Source organism: Lissotriton helveticus, chromosome 3_1 (genome assembly GCF_964261635.1).
Source record: "Lissotriton helveticus chromosome 3_1, aLisHel1.1, whole genome shotgun sequence".
Classification (NCBI taxonomy): domain Eukaryota; kingdom Metazoa; phylum Chordata; class Amphibia; order Caudata; family Salamandridae; genus Lissotriton; species Lissotriton helveticus.
In genome coordinates this window covers 1,930,546,591-1,930,566,382 of record NC_136061.1, presented here as the reverse complement: position 1 = coordinate 1,930,566,382, position 19,792 = coordinate 1,930,546,591, and the positions used below count along the sequence as shown (strand labels likewise).

Genomic DNA, 19,792 nt, shown 5'->3' with positions numbered 1-19,792 from the left:
TATGACAATATGGGGTCCCTTATCTCGTCTGTGCAGCCCAGCAGGGACTCACTCAACCGACCGCTCCCACCGCCGGGTGTGTTCCCCCGTGTTTCTGGTCTCGTGTCCCAGCTAAGGCAGGTCAAGGCAGGCCCACACACCACCAGCAGCCCACAAGTCCTTTATTGCACTAGTCGAGCCGTGGTGCACTCCCCACGTGTGATAGGTCCGGCTGCTACCGCCATGGACGTCTGGGGCCCAGACGCGGGTACTCACGATTCGTCGGCTGCTACAGGGCCCACAGACCGTCGTCCCACTGTGCTCCGGGCCGTCCTTTGTGCAGGGGCAGCAAGGAGGTTCCCCGCCAATCACGGCGCTGAGGCCTCGTCCGGCCCCGGAGGCGGCCGCAATCCACAGCGTGCCCCGGGCGGGGGTCGCGAAACTCGAGGCCCCCGGCCTCGCTGGTTCCACCAGGCCGCAACGTTTAGCAGGACGAGCTCACACCCCTTCAGAGCTTCAATCGTCCCGCTGGGCTCTCGAGGGAATGCGCCGACTATTTTGCGTCCCGCTGGGCTATCTCGGTGCCAGACAAGCTACGGGGCGGTCACGCCACACTGGCGTCCCCCACTTCAGGTGCGCCAAAATCGAGTCCCCTTTCCTCGCTGTCTCCCGGTCGCGTTCAAGGTGCCCGGGGCACCGCCGACCCCACCGGAGGAATTCAGGCACTCACAGCAGTTATCGCCTCACTCTGGGTGTGATGTAGAGGCTCGGGGATCAGGATAAATGAGCGGATATGTCGCGGGCAAGCGGGAGCTCTAGTAAGCTGCGACCGCCATTGCCGCTTGCTAAGCCACGCCCCCTAGATCCTTTTATTTTGGCATTAGAGAAAAACTTTGCAATTAAACCTGTCCAAATTCAAAATTATGAAATCAAAATCTGCGCTTACGCAGATGATATAGCAGTAGTGTCTAACGATATTGCAAGTTCCCTTCCAATTATTATAGAAGCTGCAACAATGTTTGGCCGGATTTCTGTGTATAAACTAAATGTTGCCAAGACCCAAATTATACACTCTGTAGCAGGCCGACCAGAAAATATCAATTGTGATCAAGAGGCCACATACCTTGGTGTAAAACTGATGGCTAACGTAGACAATATCATTGCAGCCAATCTTGATCCAATAATTGATGCTTCAAATAAAACATTAGAGAGATTAGATAATTTAAATTTCTCGTTGGCCGGATGCTCTAATATACTGAAAATGCTAATATTTCCAAAATTCTTATAAATTTTTCGTGCTATTCCTTTCTTAATACCCTCTCATTATTTTGCTCGAATACATAGAATGTGCTCAAGATTTTTATGGGGATACCACCGAGCAAGACGATCTTTCAAAAAATGCACACTACCAAGGGAGAGAGGAGGCTGGGGTATTCCCAATTTCCAATTTTATCACTGGATAGCATTATTTCAACATATGGGGATATTGCTTTTACCAGAGGATCCTACTGAAGAATTCTCAGCCCCTTCCATTTACGAAATGCTCTTGGGTCAGCAGGCTAAACAATGTTTGAATAGAATTGTGGAACCAAGTTATTACGAAAAGACCAAATTTAAAATATTTTATACGGCTTGCTTTGTCTGGAGGGCAATGAAGAAGAAATTTGGAATTCTAACTAAGTTAACATCGCATACACCATTCTACAACTGCCCTATTCTCCCTGAAATCTTTAAAGACCGGGTGATGGCAAGATGGGAAATGCAGGGTGTACGGGTCTTGGGTGATCTGTTTCAGGGGAATAGCTTTGTTTCCTTTGAATTTTTATCGGATAAGTTCAAATTACAACATGCAGACTTTTTAAAATATCTTTAGCTCTGAAGTTTTTGCGAAGAGAAGTTGTCAAATAATATGCTTTTCTTAGATAAAATAGTGATTATTGAAGCAATCAAAAGAAGGCTAAAAATGGGTCCTCTGTATCAACTTCTTTCGGCAACGGAGGAAGATGATCTTTTGGCTATAGAGAAGAAATGGCAAGTTAATTTGGGTGTAGAGAGAACTATGTTAGAAAGAAGTTTAGAGATAGCTAATAGCGTATTATTAAATGGCTCTCTCCAATCCCAACATTATATGTCGGTGTTCGATTGGTATTATACGCCAGCCAAATTAATAAAATGGAAGTCTGGACGGGGGACCAAATGTAGCCGTTGCAACTTAGCTGCTGCAGATACGATTCATGTTTTTTTTCTTTGTCCAAAACTTTCTAAATTTATTTCAGAAATTGAGAGATTTTTTATGGACAGTTTGGGCATTGGGGTAAAACTAACTGCACAATTGGTCATATTCGGTGTAGAAGAGAGCTCAGCCTATAAAAGGTTGGTAGCAGAAGAAGCCTTTCTTTTTGTAACCATGTCTGTATGTAGATTTTGTATTACTTCACAATGGATAGACCCGGAACCACCAGACTTTGTAAAATGGCAAGCTAAACTGGTATCTATATATTATCTGGAATCCTCTTTGTATAAACTAAAGGGTATTAGAAGGAAAATGTTTGGGGGCAAAATGTGATTACCAATCGAGAAATGGCTGGGGCAGTAATGACTCTGCAGTTTATATTAATGTATGTTTCACTGTGTACTTTGCTGTGGTCGCTTTATACTTTATGAAGCTACAGTCTTTTTATTTTTGTATTTAGTTTTCATTGCCTATCTGCTGGTATAAAAACTCAATAAAAAAAAAACAATTAAAAGATGCTTAAGGCAGGGCTTCCTACGTTGACTTTAATTGTTGGGTGTGGTGTTGTATTTAGCTTCAAGTCAGCCAGGAGGTTCCCTAACATTGTCGGTAGCGTTGATCACTTCTCTATTACTGGGGCACAGATGCAGTCAGTTCTTACAAATTCGGTGAATTGTGCTTATTCTTGTCCCCTTTTAATGGGCCCATTTAAGTTTCCTCTCTATCCCAGAGGTGAATTCCGCTAGTGTGTGAAGGACTGGTAACTGCATATCTAATTTATCGGATTGATATTGCAATGCTGTTGCGGACAGTTGAATAGTATTCAATAAAGTTGCCCAAAATGTATCTGACGGGCCTGTGCTACCGTCTCCGTGCATGCTGGTATGTTCCTCTACATGAAGATTTTTGGTGAGTTTTAAGTTGTATTAAGCCACTAGATCCTCCCATTCTTGGGATGCGAGAAAGGTCATATCTCTATCTGTGGTGCGCGAGTCCTCCTGTAGCAAATGCGTTTTTGACGGCTGGTGGGGGGGGATAGTGGGGGGGGTGATGACTTGTCCCCCCAATCATTAGATCCCTGATGTTCTGGAGTGCTTGCAGGTTCTATAGCCGTCTCCCTATTAACCCCGCAGGGTGTTGTTTCCTAGTCTTGTTGGCTTTTTAATGGGTTGTCTATCAGGCTGCTGACTCCCACAACCCATTCAGCCGTTTTTCCTCCTACGACTCTATCCCCCACTTGGCTTTTTGGCCAGCTTTTGGTGAACGCTCTGTTACTGTTATCCACATGTATGTAAGCAACTGTGACCTTTAGGGTTCTTGGTGTTCTCAATGTTTGGAGTAATGGATATTCTATTCTCCCGGCCTGCAATGGGGGTTGTAAGCTTTCTATGTTCTCATTTTTTGTGTAGATTGATTTTCCAGGGTCTTTTAAAAAAGCAAATTTGGTGTAAAATTATGGCTGGTAGGAGTTTGAGATTTTTCTAGAGGGCTCTCCCTCTATGTTTATACGTTTTTCTATTCTGTCTCTTTTGTCCCTCTTAAGTATGTTGTTTGGTTGGTTTGCATTTTTTGGTCCTTATGTGACTGCTACGCTGCTGTGTTTACTAGCTTCCATGCCAATGGTCAAACAGGAGCTGATGTCTTTGCAGGTGCTTTTGTTAGTGTTTTTGACATCGTCGTTGCCCTTGATGTCAGTTGTTTCAATGATATCTTTGTTTAAGGCTGCTGTGTTACCGCTGTCTTTTAATACAGCCTCCCTTTTATTCCGTTTTGGGGTTGGCTTTGTAAAGTACCTTCTTACTCTGCCCGACCTCATGACTGACCAGGTGGGCAGGTAGCTGATATCAAAGGCAAATGCCGAGTTGACCAATTGCTGGCCGGTTCCTGACCCCTGTTGGTTAGTGATTTGGTTGGTACTTGGGTTTGAGCTTTGGTTACTCAAATTAATTACCTTGCATATTTTAGTTTTGTTTGGGTGTTTAAGTAATGACTGTTGTTCGTATCTTCAATTATTGCTTTGTTAGTTTGATGAACTTGTTTGGTGGACTTGGGACTCTAACTTCTTCTCTGCTGGACCTCCTTTTCACAGATATTCTATCTAAAAGTGGTAATCCTTAATCTTGCACTCCAGTTGGTTGTCCGTGAATTATCCAAGTCCTTTTTCCTGTTAATTATTGAGTTGTAATTGAGTTTAATAAATTTGATGAATTGACGGAGTTTCGAATAAACCTGAAGGAGTAAAGTTAGTTGTTTGATTTGTTATCTATTGTTGTTTATTGTTGTTTATTGTTTTTTGTTATTGAGTGATTTTGTTTATTGTTTCTTCCTGTAGGACTTTCAAGCTCCTGTCCAGTTCCTGTTGAGTTCCGAATGTTCTTTCCTTCTCCGCTTGGGGTGGGACAGTTGAAGATGTTGCTGTACTAGTTCTGTGGTTTTTATGTTTGCTCTGTGGTTGCTCTGAGCCTGCTCAGGGTATCTTTTGTCTATATGCCTTAGGCTTCTGGCCGTTGTCCTACTCCTGGCCGCAGTCCTGCTCCCTGGGCTTTCTGTCCCCTCCTTCTCCTCCTCTAGCCCCCACCAGCAAGTCCCCGCTGATGCAACTCACTTGGCGACGCTGCTGCTGTTGTTGTTGTTGAGTGTCTGAGCGAGCTCAGTTTGGATGGTCAAGGGGCTGCTGAGGGTTTGCTGTAGGTTTTTCTGTAGGCAGCTACCCCCCTATGAGTGAATGCTGCAGACGGGGGGTGAGAGTAATGCAGATCAAGAGAGAGGGAGACGTGGCCACAGAGTTGCAGGGCCTTTTGTGTATATGCCCCCTTTCTTCCAGGTACCTTATCTCGTAGTGGGACTCTAACTCAAATTCAGCGGTTCTGGTTTTTACCACACATCGACGGGCTCTTGGAGATTTTTTACTGTAGACTTTTGAGAGGGCTTGCGGGGAGGAGAGGTGCCTGGGGAAGTTAGCGGGGCCTGCAGGGAGTCTGTTAGCAGGTTAACTGCAGGTTAACTGATTTTGAAGGTTAGCGGTAACTCCGCTTCCTGCCTCTGCTGCACGGCTCCCTCTCCTACTCCCTGCTTTCTGTCTCGCACTTCACTCCGGCGGCCCCCAGCTGCCCAGACTCTTCTCAGTCTCTCCTCCTCCTCTGTAATGCTCCGACGAAGCTCCGGCGGCTTTCCCTGTTTCCCGCGGCTCCTACAACTTTGCGGCTCCTAGCTCCGGTGGTTCTTCTGTGGCTTTGTCAGCCCCGGCAGCAGCTTCGGTGGTTCCTACAGCTGCAGCTGCGCAGTCTGTCTCTCGTCCGTCTCTCGTCTCAAGGATGCCTCACTCGCCCTGAGCTGGCGGAATCAACCCTGGTGGGGTTTCAAGCTCGATCACTCGTCAGTCCCTCTTCTTCATCCGGGTTATGTGTGCGCACCATGAATGTCATAAAATGCTGATATGACTAACACTGGAAGAACAAAATCCGTATCCTGCGCCACCCTGGGGAACTGTAATATGAATACTCATCATTAATTGTAAGTAAATTTCCTTCATTATTTCATAGGTTAGGAAATCCCAAAACAATGAAAGTAAAGTAAAACATAAATGAGTATGTTCATCCTGTCGCTCAAAGACACAGACAAATTGCGTTTCACTTACAAGACGCTGTTGAAAAGGAACTTAATTTGTTACTTAAACATTACATCATTGAATGCTCCACTGGTCCGACGTCATGGGTTTCTCCCATTGTAGTAGTGCCCAAAAGAAACAATGAAGGAGCTGTACGCATATACATTGACATGTGTCGGGCCAACAAAGCCATTGTGAGAGACATCCCGGTCCGCACATTGCTGATATGATAACTCAACTGCATGGTATGAAGTTCTTCTCTTGAAGTGACTTTAATAAGGAATGTCACCAATTGGATCTTCAACAAAAATCCAGGTACACTACAACCTTTTTTATGCATATTGGGTTGTTTCGTTACAAGTGAATTAATTTTGGTGTATTCACAGCTGCAAAACATTACTAAGATGTAATTCAATTTATCATATAGCCTGTAGTAGATGCATTTAATCATTGTGATGAGATATTGGTTTTCGGAGCCAAACAGAAAGAGCATGACAAAGCTCTCATGTAAGTATGTTGTTTGCTGAACGATGCAGACTTAACTCTGAATGCTGACAAATGTGAATTTCCCAAGAAAAGCTTGAAATTCTTTGGACATGTCTTTTCTGGTGGGGTATGAAACCTGATCCAGCTAAAATGCAAGCGCTGTCTACTGCAAACCCCCCACAAGACACTTCTATGTTACGATCATTTCTTGGACTGGCCAGTTACTTTTCTAGATACATACCAGAATTTGCTATGGTCATTGCACCCTTACAAGAGCTGACGAAAAATAATGTCTTTTCATTGATCATGTGAATGTGAGACGAGCTTCCAAAAATCAAACAATCTATTGAGAGTGCCACTGAAATGGCCTACTTCGATCCTAAACTTCATACAGAGGTTAAATTTGAAGTTAGCTCTGGGTTAGGCGCAATCCTTGCACAGCACAAAGGACAGCCAAATGCTCAGAGAAATATCCTGGCATAGCTAGTAAAAGCCTGTCACAAACAGAACGTGCTTACTCCCAACCTGAGAAAGAAATTTTTGCAGTTGTATGGGCTTGCGAATATATCCATGTGTTCTTGTACGAAAAGCCTTTCACAGTAGTGACTGATCATCAAGCACTGTCGACAATATTTGGCAATCCTAAAGCCATAATGTCTCTTTGAATTGAACATTAAGGTTTAAAGTTGCAAGAATGTAACTATACAGTTCTTCATCATCCAGGGCAAGATCAAAATCCTGCTGATTATTTTTCAAGAGTGACATTGCAGTGCCCTGGTACCCCATCTAAGAAACTGGAGGCCTACATCTATTGTATTGTGAACTCAAGCACAGTAGCTGCCATGTCTTTAGAAGAAACTGTCACTACTAAGAACCAAGATAGTGACATGTTAAAAGACATTATTAAGAACGAGCTCACTAGACCTCTTAATAGTGTCAGGGAGTATTTGAAGTTCTAAAATATAAGAGATTAACTTTCAGTGACTCAAGAAGGCCTCATTCTGTGAGGTACACAAATTGTCATTCCCAGGAGTCTACGACAACAAGTGATCGACGTCGCCCATGAGGGACATCAAGGAATAATTTCCACTAAGAGAGCTCTCTGTGACTGATTCTGATTTCCTTATCTCTACGAAAGAGTCAAAAAAGAATTAAAGACTTGCCATATATGCAACTGTCTTTCGTCTCAAGTTATTCAACACCCTTTGAACATGTCAGAATTGCCACATCAAGCTTGGGAGAGACTTGAGGTTGACTTCCTTGGTCCTCTTGAGAATGGATATCATCTTCTAGTCGTTGTTGATGAATAATCCCGTTTTCCTTTGGTAGAAGATCTTTCATCCGCTACACATGAAAAGGTTATTGAAAGATTAGATGGCATCTTTGCAACATGGGGTGCACCTTCAATCTTAAAATCTGGCAACGACCCACCTTGTAATAGTCAAGGATTCAAAGACTTTCTAAATCACCTCAATATAAAGCATCAAAAAAGCACTCCTCTTTGGCCCCAGGCCAATGGCTTGGTACAACGGTTCATGAGGACTCTAAAGAAAGCTGTTCAGCCTGATGCATTGGAGAAGCTCGACCTCAAGTTCTTTTAAACACTGCTCTTTGAACTTACCATTCAACCCCCCAATCAACGACAGGGAAAAGCCCTGACACTCTAATGTTTGGAAGAGCCATGATGATCAAGCTGCCCTAATAGGCCAACCTTGGATCCAAGAATGAGGAAGACATTCATACTATGATCTTTGGTCGAAAACAGAAAATGAAAATGTATGCTGACAGACAACGTCATGTGAAAGATGTCATCTTTACAAAAGGAGATCAAGTGGTTGTCAGACAACCCAGCAAAAGAAAGTCTGATGCTCCTTTCAAGGCTGTAGCATTTACCATCACTATCACCAAAGGACACATGGTGACTGTCCAGCGTCCTGGGAAGTAACGTAAGAGATATTCCTCTCATTTTCGACATGTGGCTCATCACTCACCAAACATCAATGTCAATGTATAGGGGTAAAGTCCCAACTGACTGTTGATGACTCTGTGTCTGCTGATGATTCCACTTGACCTGTGCAGATCATTTACTTTGACTGTCAGTTACCGGTTTCCAGTGACCCTATTAGGACGTGTGATTAAGGTGCCACGATGATTATTTGAAGAATTATAATTGCCTGTTTATCTATGATCATGTGTGTGTTTGTTCATTAATTTATTTGTATATTTGTTTATTTATCAATTTTGAGAAGCTATAATTAATTATTTAACAAAGTGTGACACGTAGTGTCTTGTAAATAAAAGAATGCTGAAACTCTTTTGGTTCCCTCTGTATACCGTAGGCTTGTGATGTAAGCGTTGGAGGGATGAGTTGAAGGCAGGCTTAGAATGTTGAGTTCTGGCTTACACGCAACTGAATAAAGATATATAAAATTATTCTCTGTGTGTGACGTGGCTATTGGTGAGTACCTAGGCTGGTAGGACGCTATACCATTCAAGATCCTCCTGACAATCTTGCCTGTGTGGAAGTAAGAGATGGAGACTGCAATCACTTGCCCAGTCATGGTGAATTGGTTGTCAATTACTATTCTTTGAGTTAGTTATCGGGAGGTTTGTAGGTGTGAGTTCGGCAGGCCACCAGGTGGAGTACCGGAGCAAGGTGTCTTTACCAAAGATTACTACTTCCATCTTGTATGTGTTGACCTTGAAGCAGTAAGTTTCAAACTGCATAAAAAAACTTGAAATCAAGTAACAATGTGTATTATGGCATCCCTGCAGCCTGAAGAACTGCTACTGCCGACGGAGGACGCATCCTCAAGGGAGAAGTCTCTTAGGAGCAGGAGATTTGCCACAGCCCAGAGGCTACAATTGTCCAAACAAATTCACCCAGTCCAGCCTGTTGCTCTGCTAACTTCAAGAGAGAGGAGCAAGACTTCTGCTCTTATTAAATGATGCCAAAGAAGATGCTGTCAGTTTAAGCTGACATGCACATCTTTCAGCGAAAGACTAATGTGAACAAAGATATGCTGCAATAGGAAGTGAAATTATAGGTGGGACTATTTGGAATAAGAACTGCTCAAACTGACTCACAAGTTGATGACGCGGCAACAGATTATTAAAACTTGCACCTGTGCCTAATCTTTCCTAAACTCAACTTGTGGTGAGGTCACCACAGACATTAGAGGGCACAGTAGAATGGGGAGAAGGGACGAAGCTCACCATAGAGGGTGTAGTGCTTCATGAAGAGCATGTGGGTGAGACTGTTTACATTTGAAGTTGTACCCCCTATTGTTAACTATTCTGCACTTTTGTGGTATTAAAATACTTTCTTTTACTAAAAAGGCAAATACTAGGCTGGACAGTGACTTACTGTGCCTATTGTTTGATGTTGAATTCTGAGTCTCTGCCTCCCACACTACATCTCTGAGAAGTCTTTGCCTGATTGCCTTCACTTCCTTGAGAATCAAGTATAGAAAGGGGTATATGGCCCAGTATACAGATCTATGGTAGGACGGGGCCGAGGACAACTATGACAAATGATGCTATCCACCACAGTTGGGGCTGGTAACTTTACCGGCCCTGTGTACCCTGAATGGGGTCTGACAGAGCACAATGGCAGGCCTTGCCATCAATCTGGCCCCAAAGTATAAGAAAGACATGTGTGATGCAAGGCAATAAAACGGTTTCTAAATGCTTTAAATGGGGACTTCAGGGCAAATGTGGGGTTGGAAATATAGCATACTTGATAATTATAAAAAAATTCTACTGTGCCAAGCATGTATTATCGTGCCCAATCCCTTCCTTATGAAGTGCCATTATACTGAGTAAAATCCTACCTTGATTTCTGGTAGAGGCTGTGAGAAAACTACACTTCTTACAGTATTAGTACCTAAAAGACAGTCAGCCACAGTCATTTGAAACTCATTTTTAGGTCGAGCCTAATCCATCCCGTTAGGGATGCTTGGCGAGATATAAAGTAAGGGCTCTGAAAAATGCACCCAAAGGCGGATTGCCTTCAGTGCATGTGAGCCGGGCGCGTGCACATCGCACACCATTTGTAAGCTTCTGAGCCTCAGCATCAGACTTCGAAGGAATCCGCCCCCCCGTCCCCCGCATCAGACTTCAAAGGAATCCACTCCCCCGCCCCCCAACACCAAGAGCTTGTTATTCTTTGCTTTCTCCTCAGTCTCTGTTCAGCTTCTGTCTGTCTCTGCGCTCCTTCTCCTGCAGTTTCAGCTCCTTCCCAATTTTCCCTGTATGTCCTCCTTTTCTTACACGTGCTTTTTCCTCAGTCTCTGTTCAGCTTCTGTCTGTTTATTTATTTATTCTCTGCGCTCCTTCTCCTGCAGTTTCAGCTTTTTCCCAATATTCCCTGTATGTCCTCCTTTTCTTACACCTGCTTTCTCCTCAGTCTCTGTTCAGCTTCTGTCTGTCTCTGCGCTCCCTCTTCTGCAGTTTCAGTTCTTTCCCAATTTTCCCAGTATGTCCTCCTTTTCTTACACGTGCATGCTCTCTGCTTTGCTGTATCCCTATTTTACTTCTATTTCATTCTCTACCTCCATTTCCCTATCTAGCTTCCTTAAATCCGGCATCCTCTGCACTCCCTAATTCTTTCGGACACCCGTCGCTCTTTCGCCTCGGCAGTTTTATTGCGCATCCGAATTGTCACCCGGCTGCCGCCCCGGAAGGCTCCACTCTTCGTCATTTCTAGCTTCTGCCCCTGTCTCATTAGCAGAAGGATTTCCCTCGCTGCTCCCTTGTTTCTCGTACTATTCCGGCGTTACCATGGTCGCTATTTTCCTCCGCCGTTCCTGCAACTCTTGCTTTTCGTCTGCCTTTCCTCTGTTTACACCAGCTTGATTGAAGTGCTGCAGAACCAGTTTCTAAACCCTAACAATCCTTGACAACAACTGACGGAGCAACCGGCAGCTCTGTTGTGGAAACACAACTATTGGTGCGTGAAGGGGTCAGTCCCCTCTAAACATTGGGCACCACCACATCCACCACCACAGCATCCACCACCATGTCCACCACCACCATGTCCACCACCACATTCACCATCACCACAACACCCACCACTACCTCCACCACCACCACCACGTCCACCACCACCACCACGCCCACAATCACCACCTCAACCACCACCATCAACTCCACCACCAGCTCCTCCACCAGCTCCACCACCACCACCACTACATCCACCACCGCTATGTCCACCACCATGTCCACCACCACACCCACCTCCACCACCACCATGTTCACCACCCTCCACCACCACCATTTCCCCCACCACCACCACATCCACCACCACCACATTCAACACCACCACGACCACCACCACCACGTCCACCACATCCACCACCACCACCATGTCCACCACGTCCACCACCACCACGTCCACCATGTCCACCACCACCACCACCACGTCCATCACCACCACGTCCACAACCACCACCACCACATCCACCACCACCACACCCACCACCACTACGTCCACCACCACCACTACGTCCACCACCACCATGTCCACCACCACCACGTCCACCACCACCACACCCACTTCCACCACCACCACGTCCACTGCCACCACCACCACATCCACCACCACCATGTCCACAACCACCACATCCACCACCACCATATCCACCAGCACCATGTCCACCACCATCACCACGGCCACCACCACAAGGCCACTACCACATCCACCACCACCATGTCCACCAAGTCCACCACCACATCCATCACTACATCCACCACCACCATGTCCACCACCACCACATCCACCACCATGTCCACCACCACCACCATGTCCTCCACCACCACGTCCACCACCATGTCCACCACCAACACATCCACCACCACCACACCCACCACCACCACGTCCACAACCACCACCTCCACCACCACGTCCATCACATCAACCCCCACGTCCACCACATCCACCCCATCCACCACCACTACATCCACCACCACCATGTCCACCACCACCACGTCCACCACCACCACAAGCACCTCCTTAACCACCACCACCACACCCACCACCACGACGTCCACCACCACCACCACCACCTCCACCACCACCATGTCCACCACATCCACGTCCACCACCACCACCACCACCATGTCCACCACGAGGCCACCTTACTCTATCTATTGCGATCTATCTGTCTTTCACCCTCTATCTATCTATCTATCGCCCTCACTCTATCTATCTATCCATCTATCTCCCTCACTCTATCTATCGCCCTCTATCTATTGCCCTCACTCTATCTATCTATCAGGACAGTTCAATAGAGGCAGTTGAACAGAAAACAAACATTGAAAATGCAACAGGTCTCGCCTTTGATTAAGTTAAAGCCATTTGCTCTGTAGTCCAACCCCGCCTCACACGAAATATACTTGTCAGCTCATCATAATGCGCAAATGTATGCATGAATAGATTGCTTTAAAAAGCTAAACACCAGAGAGATGAGGAGCGCTGATGATGCAGCAGAATTCCACATTTTGCGAGGGTGGGGCCTGAAGCAGGAGAGGCTGTCCGAGGGGCCATTACAAGTGTGTGAACAGCGCTGCAAATGAGGAAAAAAAAGTGTTACGAGTCCTTTGAAAGGAAAGAGCGTTAATCCGCCTGTAAAGGATCCAATCCCCGTGGGCGGGGCCAAAAGGGAACAGGGTGGCAACCAGGAGGGATTGAAATGCCTCCTGTGCAATCATTGCACTGCCTTTGGCATAATGGGTGACGCCAAACGACGTGCACAAATGAAAACTGCAGGCGGAGCTGAGACAGGGCTTTGGAATCCGTATTGATTCCAAGAAGCCTCTGCATGGCAGAGCAGCGCATGCGCTGCTTTCGCCAGGCCGAGACCTAAAAAGGACCTAAGCTGAAGGAGACAAGTCCTAGGGCTGATCTCCAGAGCCAACAAAGTACATACACATATAAGTATATACTAAAGTATATACAAGAGGTCTTGAATGCTCAACCTAAAAAAAGAAAACGTACACTGTGCTTGCCGCCACACTCAAATAGAGCCACCCACGGCCGGACGCCCCTCCCCCACAAGCTACATCACCGGGAAAGACCCTTGGGGGACACCATAGTTCAAGGCAGAACTGGAATAGTTCAGCTGTTCCATTTAAACACTCTGGAAACGGCCCTGAAGGAAGGAGTCGAGCTAAGCAAGCCCAACCCGACTTTTGTAACACTCTGGGCGAATTCTTCGTCAATAAAGTATCATCGGTATATGACTCCTTTAAAATAATTGACAAAGTCATACCCGCACAGCCAAACACTGAACCTAATAAGGAACCTCCTCTGATACCTCAGGGTCCTCGGTTTCAATTCCTGCAACCCTCAGTGGAACAGATTCTGCAAGTGGTTAAGACCACCAGATCAGGTAGTCCGATGGACCCCTGCCCACCTAAGGTAATGCAGCTTTTTCCCGAACTACTAAGTAAACAACTGGAAAAGCTGTTCATACAAATATTAAAGTCTGGTATTTTTCCTGATGCATAGTAAACCACCTTGGTTATGCCACTTTAAAAAAAATCTAATCTAGACTCCGAACAACCTGGCAACTATAGACCTTTTGCTAGGATACCCTTTGCCGCAAAAGTTCTGGAGAAACGACTGAACAAGCAGCTAGCCCAATTCCTCTCGGACGGAAACGTATAAGACCACTCACAGTTTGGCTTCCGAGAGGGACATGGAACAGAAACTGCGCTGCTAATGGTGGTGGAAGAACTCAGGAGTGTTCTGGATGACGGAGGAAAGGCCGCCTTCGTTCTTTTGGACCTTTCGGCGGCCTTCGATACGGTCAGCCATGAGACACTCCTGACCCGTCTGGCTGAAGCCAGAGTTCACAGCTCAGCATGTACGCTACTGGCATCCTATCTGTGCAACAGGACTTTTACAGTAGAGCTGGGGGAGGCAAGATCGAAATCTTTTAGCTCGCCGTGTGGTGTGCCTCAGGGGTCCTCAATAAGCCCTACCCTTTTCAATCTGTACGTAGCTCCTTTAGCGGCAATCATAAGGAAAAGTGGTTTTATTCCGGTTTCTTATGCCGACGACACCCAAATAGTGGTGTGCATTACCAAGGATGCTAAAGAGACGGCGGATAAATTCAGACTATGTATGACCCAAGTCAAGATTGGATGCAGAGCAACTGCTTGAAATTGAATGGGGACAAAAGTGAAGTAATGTTGCTAGGGTCAGATTCAAACATGGTCCCCGGAGTGGTGGCCAGATAGTCTAGGCAACTGCCCATCCCCAGTAAACAAGGTGAAAAACCTGGGTCTGACTCTAGACAACAAACGTTCATTTGATGCTCAGGCTAGCAAACTGGCATCATCAGTCTGGTACATACTGAAAATGATAAGGAAGCTCTTGCCTTTTATCCCATTTGACAGCCGGAAAACGGTGGTAACAACCCAGGCCTTGTCAAGGCTAGATTATAGGAACGCCTCGTATGCCGGTGCCCAGGCCCAAATTCTAGCAAAACTACAACGCTTGCAAAATGCAGCCGCAAGGCTGGTGCTGGACGTCCCCAAGCATGAGCCAATCGCCCACAGACTAGAGTCCCTCCACTGGCTTCCCATCACCAAAAGAGTGAAGTTTAAATCGGTCTGCCTGGCCTACAAGGCGCTTTACGGATCTGGCTCTCAGTTTTTAAAAACCCATCTTAAACTGTACGAGCCTTCCAGGGCTCTTAGATCGAGCCAGGCCAAACTACTTTAGGTCCCTAAACACAGACTTATCAGATGGGGAGGGAGAAGCTTCTTATTGCAAACAGCCAAGGCCTGAAACCTTCTCCCAATCTCCATCAAAAACAGTCCATCTTTGCTCTCCTTCAGGAAAGAAGTGAAAACATGGCTTTTTACTGCCAGTTAGATCCTGTCCTGTCGATCCTGAGTTTCTTGAATCTTCCCAGCGCCAAGACGCCCATGGGCATTCGCGCGCTCTATAAAATTATAAATTAAATCAACCCATTGTATTTAAAAGATCACCAATGACATAGAAATAGCCAAATATGGACCTCTCCCAAAAACCAAACAAACGAAAACACACGCACACACGCGCTCCCCTCCCCCCACCATTACCACAACCACCCCTTTTTCTGGTTCTGTAGAACACTTGAATTATATTATTTTCATGTTATATTACAATTTGAGGGTTGTTTGAGTATTTTGTGAGAGTTTGGCATGTTCTTTGTCATCTTACCAAAACTCCTGGGACGACAAGCGTGCCATATCTGATGTTTTTATGCCACAGACAATGCCTCCGAGTGCCACCAGCTTCACGGAGTCCAGGTCGCTGACAGACAGCCGCGATGCATTCAGGAAGGAGGTAAAGAGAAGACTGAGCTGCAAGAGAGGATACAACCTAAGATTACTCCATGGACCACCACACTGTCACCTTCACTCATCAGGATAAAAAGATATCTTGCTTGACATCGGATGCCCCCAAGGGGAATCACGTGCTAAAGAAATAAGCATTTACAATGCCATGACACCCTTGAGGGAACCGCAAACTCAATACATTCAGTTTCATTCATTTATTCAAAATGCTATATATTTGGCTTTGTTACAGTACGACGCTTTGGTGGCGTGTGGTGTGTTTGGGTCTGGTGCTGAAATACCAGCCACCAGAAATCTGCCAGTAATATGATTAATTTGTGTTGTAGTGTTGTCACAGAAGTCTGAAAGGAATAAAGGGATCATGGAGGGCTCTCTGTAGCTGCATTTAATGCACATATATATATACAAACACGGAGGGCCCACAGAGCTTTCTAAAATCAAAAGATAGTGCAACCAAGTTTAAAATAACACATCCCAAAAAACTCGGGCAGAACAATGATCCTGTCAAGTCTGTAATTTAATTACATATTTGATAGAAACACATACATTTGAACAAAATAAATCGGGGCAGATTAGCAGCACTTTCAGTACAACAAAAAATGGAACTACTGGCAGTCAAAGGCCCGCATTGCCCTGGGAGACGCATGTAAGACAGCAGACACTGCTAGTAAGTGAGAGAAGCTGGCACTGTTGAGCAGTGTGAGATGCTGGCACTTTTGAGCAGTGTGAGATGCTGACACTGTTAGCAGTGTGAGATCCTGCCACAAGTGGGCAGTGTGGGATGCTGGCACTGGTGGGCAGTGTGAGATGCTGACACGAGTTGGGCTAGGGTAGGAGTAAAGAACAGTGTAAGGATGAGTGTTATCATTAAGGTCGGAGTAAGGGTCAGTTTGAGGATTGTTATAAGGGGCAGGGATTGGGCAAATTATGGGGTTAAGGAGGGAGTGATAGGGTGTAGAGTAAAAGTTAATGTATGTCTTTGTGCAATTCACAAAAGCAGAGGTAAAAATTCCACTTTTTAACTCTACAGTTGTATATTTTCTATAGATATACATGTTTGCCACACCTTTGTATCTCTATTGTTTTTATTTCTCCATTTTCCACTCTACTTTGTTGCCTTCTACTTTATTACATGTAATCCTTTATGGAGACAGGGAGAGAGGAGACAGTCTACTCAACCTAACCCATACGCCATTTCTCTGAGGATTAATCCATATTTGACTCCCCACGATCCAAAGACTCGTGCTGGAGTTATAATCAATAGCATTTATTGCATACAATTTTCAGTTTCTTACAGGTGTGAAATAATTGTGGTGTAACCCGCCAAACTAGCTTTTGGGGCTGTTCCTGGGCTAATGAACATTTAATAAGAGAGCTAATCACTATTTTCTGCTTTGAAAATAGAATGCCCCCTCGCCCTGCGCCTGAGCCCATACAGAACTGTCAGAATACTAGGCGAATGACTACAGGAAGCCGAAATGTATGTTCAGAGGAATACTGACAGAATCATTCAATCTTGTTAGGTGCCCTGGTTGGTTCAAGATGCAGTGCCTCCCCCTTCATTGTGGATGTACAGATGTACCAGGAGGCACAGACAAAGTGAGCAGTGAGAAAACCTGCCCCTGATAAGAGGTTCACAGTTGATGCCCTGAATTTGACTATATTACACAGTCCCATTCACAAGTGTCAAACCTCACCACGCAGGTAGGAACACAGACCATTACCCGGACAGTCACATGCTTGACCATACAACAAAGGCACACCAACTCTTCTTTCAGGACTTGCAGGCACTGCTTAATTTATGTGACTGGTTACAGATCGTGAGCACTGGCAATCATTATTAGGGACCTGGACTCATATTTCATTATCAGACTTTGACCTAGAGAAAGAAGGGGAAAATTGGCTGACCGTCACTTTTTTCACATTAGCGGCAAGATTTTTCGTGTTTGAAGCAACAATCGCTGCTGCTAGCTGATCCTATTGCCATGTAGAGACGTATTATAAATACGTCGCTACTATGGCGATAGTTTTCGGCAATACACGGCTGTAAGAAAATTGACGCTAAGCAACGCTGACTTTGCTTAGCGGCAATTCTTAAGGAAAAAGTGGAAAAAGATAGGAACACAATGACGAGGGGGGAAAGCAGGATGAAAAGTGTGGGCTTTTCTCCCATGGTCAGAAATCTCTGAAATAGCTGTGCCAGTGTGGCAGAGAGTCTTCTCCAAAGATCAGAATTCACAATCGGGCATTCTGTGAACATTACAAATATTTAACCAAAATACCTTATACCTCTGTCCTTCTTCAATGAAAATTATAACCACAAATTTTGATTGAGGACAACGGATGAGTTGTGAGCTGCAGAGGAATGTGTGTGCAGTGGGGGTAGTCAGTAAGTGAGCTTTTGGAGGGGTTCCCCTTGACAAAATGAAGCAATGGAGAGACAGATAAAAACATTTATGACAATAGTTTCTTAATTGTAGCAATGAAGATTGTCTCTTAGATCCAGATAAAGGTCCATCTGCCAGGGCACCGCTCACTTGCCTGGTCAAACCGAGAAGCAGAGGCCCTTTTCTTAAGTAAGCACGCACTGCTTACGTTGTGGAGGAATCCAGTATCTTCTCCCATGGCCATCAGGTACTAACCTAGTTTCACGGGAAGGGAGGCAGGGGCGCTGGGTGAGGCAAGCCACGGTCCCTCGTCCTAAGCAAGTAATCAAATCCATGGCTACATATTGCAGGGTCACAATACAGGGCAAATGTCCTTCATCTGGTGTTAGCTTTGACTCACCTGGTTTAGGGTCCAATCAGGGACTTTGCTAAGTGACTGCACTGCCTGTAGGTCGGATAGGTTCAATTTCCGCAGATCTTGATCAGAGAACTGAGATGCGATTCTTCCAAGCTGTGCAACCACAATTGGAGGCATTGTTGCTGCTGCACCGAAGATCTGCAGTGGAAAAAAGGACCAAAAGACACCAGGCTCACAACAGCCTAACTGAAGGATTTACCACAATATAAAATTCACACAGAGGGATGAACCACAATTCTAAACAGTGCCTTGCAAGGAAGTACCACGATATTAACAATAACGGAGAAGAAAGCAACAATAACCTAAACAATGGCACAAAACAATCGACAACTGTATATGTCACCAGAAGGAAATCGGCCCATGCACTCATCCATGTAATGCTCCAAAACCACAAGTCCATAAGATGCTTGAGTCAACAAAAAATATCATTATCACTAAACAATGCTTTATCTACCCAAACTTGTGAATCTCCATCCAGTGTAACTTACATCTAAATAAGGCAAAACACAATCACCGGGTGCTAGCTGGAAAAGCACAAGTTAATTATTATTGTTGTGCGCTACAGCACTGTGCATGTGACACAAAGCACATGCAGTAACTCTGAGAGAATGATTCCTGTTGGTTTTCCAGAAAGCTGACTTGACAAGGACATACGTTGGAACTCTATTTCTAGAGTTCAAGCTAATTCCACTGATTAGCCAATGTGCAGCATGCAGCGCTGCTTCCAAGGGAGCAAAGTGTAGCTTTGGAATCAAACCAAGGAAGGAGATGTCCTAGTCTAATGTTGATAAGGCTGGAGATTAAACCTCTTGCTTAAATTCTTCAATGGATATGTAAGGACTAATTCCATGCAGAAATCTGATTTTGATTTGTGCTGTCTTTGCTAATGGGTTCATATGGGTTTGTAGGATGTGTTTATTGTTCAGCAAGAAGCCTGATCATTTAGTGCAGATAAGGATGGCTGGGTGACAGGCAAGAATGGCTAGAGAACAGGCAAGGATAGCTAGGTGACAGGAAAGGATGGCTAGGCGACAGGCAAGAATGGTTAGGCAACAGGCAAGGATGCCTAGGTGACAGGAAAGGATGGCTAGGCAACAGTAAAGGATGTTGAGTGTAATTAGCCACACTTTAACTGGGATTGTCCAGTTGAGGGGAGTGGAATCAGGAAAAATTCTGTTTTCAAGGGGTTTAGTTTGAGGTGCTAATGGCTCATCCCGGCATGATTTTTATCAAGAATCTGAGAGAGGGCAATGTTCTCAGGGGAGGCTACTTCTGTGTAAAGCTAGAAAGTCTAGAAGTGGTACAAAATGTTGAAGTTTTTTAGAAGCAAT

The 19,792-nt window shown here is 45.2% G+C and overlaps 1 protein-coding gene across 1 annotated transcript in view; it reads right to left on the bottom strand.

Annotated features, from left to right (window-relative positions):
• Window positions 1-878: 878 nt before the first annotated feature.
• Window positions 879-19,792, bottom strand: part of LOC144824343 (stereocilin-like) — a 107,988-nt gene continuing 89,074 nt past the window's right edge. The window contains exons 10-13 of the mRNA XM_078683460.1: window positions 18,444-18,599; window positions 15,520-15,662; window positions 1,103-1,169; window positions 879-884 (exon numbers count right to left, since the gene is read on the bottom strand). Of these exons, the coding sequence (XP_078539586.1) occupies window positions 879-884; window positions 1,103-1,169; window positions 15,520-15,662; window positions 18,444-18,599 (372 nt within the window). The remainder of the gene's footprint in view (window positions 885-1,102; window positions 1,170-15,519; window positions 15,663-18,443; window positions 18,600-19,792) is intronic.